This window comes from Canis lupus, chromosome 7 (genome assembly GCF_003254725.2).
Source record: "Canis lupus dingo isolate Sandy chromosome 7, ASM325472v2, whole genome shotgun sequence".
Taxonomy (NCBI): Eukaryota; Metazoa; Chordata; class Mammalia; order Carnivora; family Canidae; genus Canis; species Canis lupus.
Window position 1 is genome coordinate 39,032,719 of NC_064249.1, and position 12,991 is coordinate 39,045,709.

The 12,991-nt window shown below is 40.3% G+C and overlaps 1 protein-coding gene across 15 annotated transcripts in view; it reads right to left on the minus strand.

Moving 5' to 3' along the window:
- The window catches only part of DNAH14 (dynein axonemal heavy chain 14), a 475,011-nt gene that overhangs the window by 41,969 nt on the left and 420,051 nt on the right, over positions 1–12,991 (minus strand). For 12 of the 15 annotated variants that reach the window (XR_007411998.1, XM_049112476.1, XM_049112477.1 and 9 more), the window contains 5 exons: positions 12,527–12,757; positions 11,301–11,422; positions 8,976–9,220; positions 5,291–5,712; positions 5,017–5,215 (listed from right to left, as the gene is read on the minus strand). Coding sequence is in view for 14 of the 15 variants with exons in the window: in XM_049112476.1 (XP_048968433.1) it covers positions 5,017–5,215; positions 5,291–5,712; positions 8,976–9,220; positions 11,301–11,422; positions 12,527–12,757 (1,219 nt within the window). In the remaining variant the exon portion in view is untranslated. The remainder of the gene's footprint in view (positions 1–5,016; positions 5,216–5,290; positions 5,713–8,975; positions 9,221–11,300; positions 11,423–12,526; positions 12,758–12,991) is intronic. The other 3 variants (XM_049112486.1, XM_049112481.1, XM_049112484.1) reach the window with 3 other exon arrangements.

A 12,991-nucleotide genomic window follows, 5' to 3' on the forward strand; every position in this document is an offset into this window, starting at 1 on the left:
TTGGTTTGCATTTCCTGATGATTAAGGATGTTGATCATCTTTTCATGTGCTTGTTGGTCATCTGTATATCATCTATAGAGAAATGTCTATTCAGACATTTCTGAATAGCCCATTTTAAAATTGGGTTATTTGATTCTTGTTGAGGGGTTGAAGTTCTTTATATATTCTGTACATTATCTCCTTATCAGGTATATGATTTGAAATTGTTTCTCATTCCATAGGTTGCCTTTTTACTCTGTTGTGTCATTTGATGTACAGAAGTTTTTAAGTTTGATGTCATTGAATTTGTCTCTTTTTGCTCTTGTTGCCTGTGTATTGGTGTCATATCCAAGAGATTATTGCCAAGTCCAGTGTGATAAAACTTTCCCCTTCTGCTTTCTTCTAAGTTTTATAGTTTTAGGTCTTATGTTTAGATCTTGAATCCATTTTGAGTTTATTTTTATATTTGGTGTAAGAGTCCAGTTTTGTTCTTTTTAAAAAATATTTTATTTATTTATTCATGAGAGACACACACACACAGAGAGAGAGAGAGAGAGAGAGAGAGGCAGAGACACTGGCAGAGGGAGAAGCAGGCTCCATGCAGGGAGCCTGAAAAGGAACTCAATCCCGGGTCTCCAGGATCACGCCCTGGACTGAAGGTGACGCCAAACCGCTGAGCCACCAGGGCTGCCCCAGTTTTGTTCTTTTGCACGTAGATATCCAGTTTTCACAGCACCATTTGTTACAGAGACTGTCCCTTCCCCACTGAGTGATCTTTCCACCCTCACTGGAGATTTTTTGACCGTTTATGTGTTAATTTCTAGGCTCTCTGTTCTGTTCCATTGGTCTATTTACCTGTCTTTATGCCACTACCAGACGTTTTTATTGTAGCTTTATTATATAGCTTGAAACCAAGAAGTATGAGGCCTCTAACTTTGTTCTTTTTCAAAATTGTTCTGGCTATTTGGAGTCCCTTAAGACTCCATATGAATTTTAGGAAGAAATTTTCTATTCTTGCAAAAAGTCCTGTTGGGATTTTGTGAGGAATTACACTGAATCTGTAGATTGTTTTGGGTTACCATGGACATCTCAACAATATTGTTTGCCAACCCATGAACATTGGATGTCTTTCATTTATTTGTGTTATCTTCAATTTCTTTCAGCAATATTTTGTAGTTTTCAGTATATGCATCTTTCACCTCCTTGGTTAGGCTTATTCCTAAGTGTTTTATTCTTTCTGATGCTATTACAAATGGGATTGTTTTCTTAATTTCCTTTTCATTTTATTTGTTGTTTATGTATAGAAACACATCTAATAATGTATGTTGGTTTTGTATCTTGCAACTTCGCTGTATTGGTTTACTAGCTCTAACAGTGTTTTCATGAGAAAGAGAAAACTCTAAAGAGTTGTCATGTCATGTCACCTGTGAACAAAGATAGTTTGCTTCTTTCTTTCCAATTTGGATGGCTTTTATTTTCTTGTCTGGTGCATTGGCTAGAACTTCCATGTTAAAAACAAGTGATGAGAGCAGGGGTATCCTTGATTTGCTTGTGATCTTAGAGAAAAACGGAAGTTTCACCACTGAGTAGGATGTTAGGTGTGAGTTTTTCACAAATGACTTTTATTGTGTGGAGATAGCTTCCTTCTATTCCCAGTTTGTTGAGTGTTCTTAGTCATGAAAAAAGCTGAATCTTATCAAATGCTTTTTCTGTATCAATTACGATGGTCATTTGGTTTTGTCCTTCATTTTGTTAATGTGCTTAATTATATTGATTGATTTTCTTATATTGCGACATCTTTGCATTCCAGGAACAAATTGCACATGGTCATGGTGTATAATCCTTTTACTATGGTATTGAATTTGGTTTGCTGTATTTTGTGAGAATTTTGACATCTATAGTCATCAGAAATATCAGCCTGTAGTTTTCTTCTCTTGTAGAATCTTTGGCTTTGCTATCAGGGAAATGCTGGTCTTAACAGACGAGCTTAGAAGTGTTCCCTCCTCCTCCTTATTATTATTATTTTGAAGCATTTCAGTAAGATTTGTGTTTATTCTTTTAAAAATGTTTGGTAGAATTTTCCAGTGCAGCCATCTGGGCTAGCTAGGCCTTTTCTTTGTTGGGAGATTTTTGCTTATTGAATCAATCTCCTTACTTGGTTATAAGTCTGTTCAAATTCCTACTTCTCCATGATTCAGTCTTGGTAGATTATACATTTCCATTTCTTCTAGGTTGTACAATTTGTTGGCATATAATTGTTCATAGTGTCTCCTATGATACTTTTTATTTCTGTAGCATCAGTTTTAATGTCCCCACTTTCATCTCTGATTTTAGTTATGAGTCTTATTTTCTTGTTAATCTAAGAGTTTATCAGTTTTGTCAATATTTTCAAAAAGGCAGCTATTAGTTTAGCTGATTTTTCTATTTTTTAATGCTCTATTTTTATTTGTGCTCCATTCTTTATTGTTTCCTTCCTTACGCCAGCTTTATGGTTGGCTCTTTCTTTTTTTTGCTAGTTTTTTGAGGTGTAGGGTCAGGTTATTTGAGACCTGCTCTTTTAATGAATGCATTTATAGTTATAAACTTCTCTTTTAGTACTGTTTTTGTTGTATCCTCTAAGATTTGTTATATTGTGTTTTAATTTTTATCTCAAGACATTTTCTATTTTCCTTTTTAACTTCTTTGACCCACTGGTTATTTTAAGAGTATGTTGTTTAATACCCACATAGTTTTGGATTTTTCATGTAATATTTGACATAGTTTTGGAACTAGGTGAAGTTTGGTGGGGTGAAGTCCAGAGCTGACAACCAAGAAAGAATTCTTGAGATGTCTTTGGTGCAAAATGATGGTTTTATTAAAGCCCAGGGACAGGACCCGTGGGCTGAGAGAGCTGCTGCCTTGGGCTTGTGAGGGGTGGCTGATTACATACCTGGGAGTTGGGGGGAGGTAAGGAAAAGAGAGGTTTCTAAGGATTCTCATATGCTAAAGAGGACCTACTGTGATACTGGAGGTCTTGCCATTGTCAAATTAAGGTTGTCTTTCCCTCTAGTAAAGCATTAAGATAGTTTGGAGTTTCCTGAAGGAATGTCACACGTATCCCACCTGGTTTGCAAGGTGTCAGCTTGTGCTTCTGTTCCCCACTAATATTGATTTCTAGTTTCATTCTATTGTGGTCAGAAAAGATGCTTTGTATATCAGTCATTGTGCTTACTGCTTAGCATAACAGAAAATTGGAAACCCAAGTCTGAGAGAGTGTGGTTGAGAGAGTGATTATGTAAGTTTTGGTCCATTCAAAAATTGGAATGTTGTGCAGACATTAAAAAGTCTTAAGTGTGTATATATATAATTTTTCTTAAGTATATTTGACACGAGCAGCTACTTTTGACGTTATTAATTTGAAAAAAGTTGGGAAAGTTAGGAAAACCAGTAGAAGGAAAACCCACAAAAATATTAATATTTTTCTAGATTGTGGAATTACAGAAGATTTATTTACTTCTTTTTGCTTATCTGTAGGTTGGAATGGTTTGTTTAATAAACGTGTACTATTTGTATAATAAAAAAATAGAAGCTATTACATTTTTGTTGTTGTTTCTTAAAATACACTGGGGATGTTTTTAGGTTTCCAAGTGCAATGGATGCCTTGTGGGCTGGCTGTTTTGCTGCGTGACCTTGTCTCCTGGTTGCAGGCAGATGGTTGAGGAGAAGAGTCCTGACTGAGGCTGTGGCACTCAGACCCTCCCTTTTGGAGGGTCTCCAAGGCCCAGAGTCTTAGAACTGCTAGACATTGGGTTAATAGTGGTCCCTGGTTCTTCTCACGTTGGTGCTTGGTTATTCACATTTTCCTTGCTGTTTTCTTAGATACCCCAGAATCCTTCTGAACATTTTTATTTTGGGTTAAAATATTGAGTCGTTGTCTGTTTTTTAGCAAGCAAAAGAATCTTAGTAAACTCACAAGAGCATTTATTGACTCAACAATCGTTCACAAACACCTACTGTATACCAGGCTTTGGGATAAGTAAAAACAAACAAAAAACAAAACAAAATGATTCAAATGTCTGGTATACCTCTAGAGTAATTCTTTGACATTTCAATTGTGATTTCTAGTCTTTGCTAATAGTCTTGAAACACCTGACAAAGGCTACTCTAAACAACCACCTTTTCTCCCTCAGTGAGAATGTCAGACTACCTAGAACTTTGTATTTTTTGGTGACTTAAAATTACAAACAGCACAACAATGTGAATGTAGTTTCATGCCACTGAACTGGATGCTTAAAAAGGGTTAAGAAGGTACATTTTATGTTACATGTATTTTACCACAATTTAAAAAATAAATATACTTAAAAATGTACAACACAGGAGGATTTGGAAAGATCCCACACTTTGTGATTTTTTTAAAAAGATTTTATTTATTTATTCATGAGAATACACAGAGAGGAGAGAGAGAGCAGAGACACAGGCAGAGGGAGAAGCAGGCTCCATGTAGGGAGCCTGATGTGGGACTGACACTGGGTCTCCAGGATCACGCCCTGAGCTGAAGGCAGGTGCTGAACCGCTGAGCCACCCGGGCTGCCCACACTTAGTGATTTTTGCCCAATTGTTTTGCATAAGCATAGTTTTTGTGGTTCAAAATCTCCAGGAATTTTCAGAAGACATTGAGGGTGATTATAGTGAGGAGGGGTAAAGTTTCATCCAGGTGGTATTTAATCAATGTGTGCGTGCATGTGTGCGCTCACCTCTCTAATAAGGAGCACTAGGGGTTCAGCTTTATAGATTAGCATTACAATTACCATAGCAAATGTCATTCACTTATTCAAAAATCACTGAGTACCAATCATGTGCTCAACATATAAGGACACAACAATGAATTAAACATCACACCTGACTTCAAGCTGCTTTTAGTTTAACCAGACAGAAGCACTGACTTAGAGCATCTTAAAAAATCTCTCAGTGTTTTTTTCAGGGAAACATGTTTTTAATGGCTTTTTTTTTTTTTTTTTTTTTTTTTTTACTGAACCCAGAGCAGTATCCTTTACTTACTATTAAGTCTAGCCTGGGGCATCACAGCTTTAATATTTATCAACATGGCAGAATGTAGGAAGATGTCCCATTCTTCATCTGGTAGGGACCCAATGTCATCCTGCAGTAAACTTCCATGAGCATTATTTTGCATGATTGTGGTGCAAAGCCGGAAGGAGAAGCACAGTTTATGTTGGTTAAATAGAGCTGAAGAGACCACCTAAGGAGGGAAATAGAGCATTTGACCGGCCCAGCTAGATTAAATATGTATAATCCACATTAAAGGATGTCTCACCTTAAAAATATTTCTTGTTAACACATCTATTGAATTTTTAAGATGTCTCTCTAAGAGATTTTTCTCACTTTCTAACTTTGGTTCTTTTGAGAGGTTTGTAATATCATGAATTTTTTTCAGAGACATTTTATCCCATTTCGAGCTGGGTTTCTCTTGTTCTTTGCTTTCGGAGACTACTGACAGAACGAAGGCCTGTCGAAACCAGTCTAGGGAGAACTGGTACATGCAGTTGACCTGGGCGAGCCCTGCCACGAGAAAGTAGAGCAGGGAGCCTCGAGTTGCAATGGGGAGATAGTTTGTACGAGTCTCTTGGATTTCACTTTCCATTTTTTCTGTGGCTTTGATGCGCTTTGAAATTTCATTTGAAGTCATTTTGGATTTTCTTAGGATGTCTACGATTTCCTCATCATCTAAGACACATTCTAAAGGCAAACAAAAATTGAATTTAAATAAAAACTACTGGAATATTAAATGCAGTTCCTTCATTCTGAAATCTTTCTTTAATAAGAGTTTTTAGTTTAGTTTTTTTTGTGTGTGTGGTTTTATTTGGGAGATAGGCCATTAAATGAAGACAGGGCATATTTCTGAATAATTTGGTTAATAGCATCCCCCATCTCTTCTTTAGATGACGTTCATAGAGTGGATTCTATTCCCATTATAAACACATAGTAAATAGCTAATCTGTCCTAATGACCCATGATACGCATAGACAAGGAAACAAAATTTCCAGAAAATAGCATGTGCACGGTAATAGTTTCTATCGTGTTTCACCAAACAATCAAGTTGGTAATGACCACGAACAGATTGCAACTTACCTTTCGAAAAAGCACTGCTCTAGAAACAGAATTATTCTCTCCATTTCAAGTGTTTAAGATGGTTCTCATATTTTTTAAAAATTATTTATTTATTTATGATAGTCACAGAGAGAGAGAGAGAGAGAGGCAGAGACACAGGCAGAGGGAGAAGCAGGCTCCATGCAAGGAGCCCGACGTGGGATTCGATCCCGGGACTCCAGGATCACGCCCTGGGCCAAAGGCAGGCGCCAAACCGCTGCGCCACCCAGGGATCCCCTGGTTCTCATATTTTGATTACAAACTCTATTTTATGAACATTTCCATTTTCCTGAGGTGCTTTTGTTAATGATATGATTTATAGACTCCTCAGTATCCTTATGCTTACCCCGGACACAGGTAGTTTGAAAAGAGCCCTTTTAAAATGTGGTACTGATTGGGAATCAAAGGCAGAGGGAGATGTAGATACAATTAAATGTCCATATAACCTGCAGCCCACTGACATACTGGAGGGGGCAGAGAATGAGGTTCCTCCAGGAAGCTCCTGATTGTCTTTATGCTAATGCTTCGCTAGAGGGAAAAACCTGGCTTGGTTTGACCATAGCCAGGGCTTCAGTGTCCTGTGAGTCTTCTTTGGCATTTGAAAGTCCTTTTGGAACTTTTTTCTCTTTACTTCTCCCAACCCTGAAGTATATAATCATTTGTCCTCACAATCCTGGGGCAGTGGGGCAGCAGGGGTGGTGGGGGCAGTGGGAGTAGCAGCAGCAGCTCTCTCTGTCCCACAGGTCCTGTCCTTGGGCTTTAATAAAACCATCGTTTTGCACCAAAGACGTCTCAAGAATTTTCTTGGCCATCGGCTCTGGACCCCACCAAACCTCACCAAAAATATTTTAAAACTACATCAGTATCAAGAACTAAACAGCATCACATGATTGTTGTAAGGAGTTACGGGATTATTACGTTCCATGATCTGGATAGCATATTCTCACTGATTTTAGGGAAGCTTTCTAAGCAATGTCAGGACCTGAGCTGTGGGCTACTGCTGTGTCCCCCCCCCCACCAACCACTGCCCACAGAGAGCGGGTGGTCACACTAAAGACAAAATATTTACAAAGAGATAGTAGGATGATCTATTTTACTAAAACTTGGAAAAAGGGAGGAAAAAATATGTACCAAATTGAGGAGTCTTTTTCGTTTAGTTTTTTTCAAGGACAATTTTTATTATAACTACTATCAGTAAAAAATTAAGTCTTTAAAAACAATCCAACTCTACCATGAGGAATGCCTGGTAGAGAATAAGCAGCAAAGGCATAATAACAGCTCACAGTGTGCTGATGGGTATTATCATAAACAACTATCCTTTTGTCTCATTAAGCTTATCTTTTGTCCAATTTAGGCAAAACTTGCAGCAACAACATGACATTTGTCACACAGTGGCTCATAAACCAGCAGAGGCTATCCTTGTGAGTCTTGTTACACCAACAGTGTCACCTCTGGTGTGTCACATATTACCCACATGTCCTGGTTTTGCTCCCTAAGGAGTTAGCTGCTAATTCACTCTAACCTTCCCAGAGACACGGATGTGACAATGTTGTCCACACAATCTCGTCCTAGTCCTATCATTAACAGAAGCGTGGTTTAGCCATGTGTTACACAGAAATTGTGTATTAGGTGTCAGCAAAATAGGAAGGATTACAGTCAGATCTTATTATAATATGGAACGAAAGTATCTGAGAGACTTTTCAAGCCCCACTGAGTCAGCAGTTAAGAGAGAACAGCAATCCACTGCTAGATAAAGAGTATTAGATGACAGATGAGTCAGGAGCTTGATACTGTGATTTATGACAGGAAATACACCTAAGGTCTCCATCCCCAGCTCTGGCTTAGAGCTCTGAATACCCTGGGGATGAGAGGAATAAATGTGTATTTTGTTATGTTAATGAGGTTGCTTGAGTCTCTGAAAAGGATGGGGTGGTTGCCCTGGCAGCGCCCCTGAAGCCCACACCCATCCGTGATACTCTGCCTACCCGCACCCCCCCCCCCCCCACCCAATCCCTTCGACCTGGCTGTTCCTAGTTCCATTCTTCCATAGGAGACCAGTAATCTAGTGAGTCCCGATTCTAGTCTACTAGCAAACTAATTAGACCTCAGAAAGGGCTTGCTGGAACTTTTTGTCTGAAGCCCGGCTGTGGGGAGGGGGCGCCTGTAGCACTGAACCCCTAAGGGGAGGGGAATCTGATGCTGTCTCTGGGCAGATAGTGTCAGAATGGACTTGAACTGTGAGACACCCACATAGTGTCTGAGCACTGCTTACCAGCATGGGGGACCCCATCCTGCATGTTGAAATCGGGTATCCAGAACCCCTTTTAGGAGCAGGAATGTCAGCGTGCCCCAGGAATTTCTAATGCTTTATATTTAGTTGTTTAGAAATTACATTGTTAAAATTTAAAGACTATGGTTTCTTATTTTTTATGTTGAAGAGGAAAATAATTTCCACTGCTATTTTAATAAATACCACATTTTCATGGGACATGTATGATTAAGTCATTGGGTTCCATCCTGGTATATTTTAGTATTAATACTTGGGGTAAACCTAATCTTTTGGTCTCTGTAATCTAACTTGATACATATAACAGATGTCAGATACCTGACGTAATGGCCTCGTGGCAAATGTCCTGCGGTTTGATGAGCTAAGACAGAGATAGGAATATAGGAACATCAACAGCCACAATGTTTTAAGAATGGGGTGTTTCACCCACATTGATCAGTTATCTGGTGGAAATGTAGATCTGATGTTTTGGGTACTAGTTCAGAGTATGGTTCTCGGAGCTTCTATTCTGTCCTTCCCCAAGTTACGCCCAGGTCTTCTAACGTCACTAAAGACCTGAACTCACCTTGTGCATTCTGCAGAACATTTAACATTTTTTCCTCTAGTTCTTCAAGGGTCACAGCATCAAGGGAAATGCTCTCCAATAACTGGAAACGTTGATTTTCTAAGTAAGGCGCTTCATGGGTTAACACGGTAGATAAGAGTTGATCCTGCAAACCCTGGAATGTTACCGTGAAGTTGATCATAGTAACGAAATTGTAAACTGAGGGAGGAAAATGAGGGTTGTCTATTTCTGTAGCAACGTATAACCTAAAGGATGAGAAAGGCACCAGTTAGTCAAAGGATCTGCAGAGGGAAAAAAAAAACCTAATTTATTAAATAATGGAAAAAAATATTTCTCCTGGAGGTTAACAAGGTTAACTTTTAGTGTTGTTCAGCCTTGTACACAAAATAGGCTCTCCATTTATATTGTGTGGAGACATTTCCTGTTTATAATTTGAAGAAATACAACCATAGATGATGTCCCTGCTGTATTTGGTTGAAGCACCCAGATGGAGGAAAGCGAAGTGCTAGCTAGTAGGAACTTAGACCTGCCCTTAGATGGTTGTCAATACCCGGTGGAGGGTGTGAGTACAGGGAGATATACCTTCTCTAAAGGGATGACCCCAGCTGCTTCCAGGAGAGTGACTTGGGCTGGGGGCTGGAGGGAAGGAATCTGGCAGACTGGTTTGTGTAAGAGGTGGTGGTAGTGGCCTGGAGTGGGGTGATACAGGGTGTGTGTGTGTGTGTGTGTGTGTGTGTGTGTGTGTGACCTGGAGTGGGGTGGTACAGGGAGGTGTGTGACCTGGAGTGGGGTGGCACAGGGGTGGGGTGGCCAGGAGTGAGGTGGTATGGGGGGGTTGTAACCTGGAGCAAGGTGGTATGGGGGTGGTAGAGGGGGAGTCTTCCAGCAACTCGATACAACAGGGACAGCTTCTCCTTCCATTTTATAAAGAGTAGAATGGAGGCTTAGAGAGGTTAACTAAGTTGCTCACAGCCTGTGGCCACAAAGTGGCCGAGTGGGGACCTGTGGCCAGCCCACCTTTCCAGAGGTCCCTCTAGCACCTCCTCACAAACAATCCAATATGGGCACCAGGTTGGCACTGCAGCAACACATGACTTCATTAGCCTTCTGAGAGCAGGAGGGAAAGAATGGGTGTCCTGCCAAATGCTGCATTCTGGAGAGGGCTTGTTACATAAAGGGGTTTTAAGTCCTTGAAGGAGAGAACTTGGTTTAACCTAGTGCTTTTCAGAAGTTTGGGACCCCTTTTTTGAGTGACACCTGTTAAACTCCTGGAATGTCATTTTGAGGAACATACTTTGCAAAATATTTTCTTAACTGAAGGAAGGAGGCCCAGAGAGAGGATTACAGGCTCTAAGAGTGTGGTGAGGATCAAGACTTCAGAGCATTGCCTGGGACAAGGATATATGGACCAGCGTGTCAGAGCCCCTGCAAGGCGGTTATGCCCACTTGGCTGAGGGCCTATAAATCCACCTTCCAACTCCCCTTGTGACTACCCACTCATACAGTGAGCTGCTGATTATGAATTCAAGGGGACAGTGCACCTGCCTGGCAACTCAAATGCCTTATTACCCTGGGAATTATATTTTTGTGGTAATCAAATGTGACTATATAAAAGTGCTTTGTGAAGTTGACTGGGGGGAGGTGGGGGTTGCAATCCCGAAGGTCTCTTACTGTTGGGAACATGGATGCAACATTTTTATCTGGCTAGGCAAAGTCTCTCTTTTTGCTCTGGATATCCAGTATGGATTTTGTTTTTTAAAGAAGCAGAAGCTTTTCCTGCTGAAATAAAATGTTAGGCAAACAGATCAATGGGGGAGTTCTTGTGATTCAAGTGGGGCCAGGCTTCCCCTTCCAGCACACTTTCTGAGGATTCCCTCTGGACCCACAGGTCTTAGCTGGAACAGTATGGAAACTGGTTTTTTTTTTTTTTTTTAAAGATTTTATTTATTTATTCATGACAGACACAGAGAGAGAAAGAGAGAGGCAGAGACACAGGCAGAGGGAGAAGCAGGCTCCATGCAGGGAGCCCGACGTGGGACTCAATCCCGGGTCTCCAGGATCACACCCTGGACCGAAGGCAGGCGCTAAACCGCTGGGCCACCCGGGCTGCCTGGAAACTGTTTTGGAATGGCTTGATAAATAAAAGTCAGTTCACTATTCTGTGTACTGACGAGTGCAACCAGAAACAGAAATAAACAAAATATTCAAAATGTAATCTCACTTTTTGCTCCAGGAGAAGCTTACCACTATGTCAATAGAGGCCTCTATAATATTTGTCTTAAAAAATATAAACACTTGACTCAATTTCGCTGTGAGAGACTTTACCTAAATCTGGGATTGTATTCAATCTCAGAATCATCAACCCTTATGAAATATTGTCCTCTTTTCTGATGGATATCCTTCTTCAAAATTGCCTTCAAACTTGGAGCTAATGTTTCAGGGAGATTCTGAAAAACACAAGAGAAATATATAAAAAGTTCATCTGAAAGCAAATCAGTTAAAAAGCATTTCAAAGAGCATTTAGAAAATGTAAATGGGGATCCCTGGGTGGCTCAGCAGTTTAGGGCCTGCCTTTGTCCTGGAGTCCTGGATGAGTTCCACATCAGGCTCAATGCATGGAGCTTGCTTCTCCCTCTGCCTGTGTCTCTGCCTCTCTCTCTCTCTCTCTCTGTGTGTGTCCCTGATGAATAAATAAGTAAAATCTTAAAAAAAAGAAAGAAAGAAAGAAAGAAAGAAAGAAAGAAAATGTAAATGAGGGATACCTGCTTCTCCCTCTGCCTGTGTCTCTGCCTCTCTCTCTCTCTCTCTCTCTCTGTGTCCCTGATGAATAAATAAGTAAAATCTTAAAAAAAAGAAAGAAAGAAAGAAAGAAAGAAAGAAAGAAAGAAAGAAAGAAAGAAAGAAAGAAAGAAAATGTAAATGAGGGATACCTGGGTGGCTCAGTTGGTTGGGTGTCCGACTCTTGATTGAGGCTCAGGTCATGATCTCAGAGTCGTGAGACTGAGCCCTGTATTTGGGGTCCCTGCTCAGTGGGAAGTCTATTTGAGATTCTCTCTCCCTTTGCTGCCCACCCCCAACTTTTTCTTTTAAGAAAAATAAAAGTAAATGTTAGTATTAAGAAAAATAAAAAGAAATGTTAGTATTTGGATACCAAAGAAAGCCTGGTCTGAGAGAACTGAACACTGAAAAGTCACTGTAGTTATTATTTTTTAAAAGATTTTATGTATTTTGACAGAGAAAGTGCCCATGCACACACATGTATGAGGGAGTGGTGGCAGACAGAGAGGGAAAGAGAGAGTCTACAGCAAACTCCAATGCTGAGCAGGGAGCCTAATGTGGGGCTTGATCCCAGGGCCCTGAGATCATGACCTGAGCTGAAATCAAGAGTCAGATGCTCAACAGACTATGCCACCTAGGCACTCCTGTTTATTTATTATTTTTTCCATGACATAGTTACTTGTAACTCAAAGCTTTCAGTTTCTATGCTTGGTGCACACAGTATATATGTCAGCTGCATGGAATTGGGTGGTTGGGACATTCTGTCCAAATACCTGCAAGAGGACACTCCCTCCTATTTTCATAGCATTTTCAATTTTTTCGATGTAACTGCTGTCTTTGATGGAGAGCTCCTGCAGCCTGGGCCCTTCCATCTGCCGGATCCAGTTGTGTGCCTGCTTGTGGGGGTCAATCAGCAGTGGCCACTGCAGGCCATTCTTGATCAGGATGGCGTTCTCTGTCGAATACTGACCAAGGGGGAGTCCCTGAGAGTGCCATCGGCCAACCTGGAATGAGATCGTTAGTACTTTACTGTTTCATATACTTCTTCACATCTTTAGTATCCTATAGGATACCAAAGGATCTTACAGGCTCACTGCCTTTAGAAAAATCAAATACTCTTTAAGAGGACTAAGGAAATAACAATTTAAATGCTGGGATATGAAATTTTGGGTCAGATGAGTAATTATTCACTAAAACACACTTTTCTGTTCATCAGGGAGGATGAACGCCCATCACAA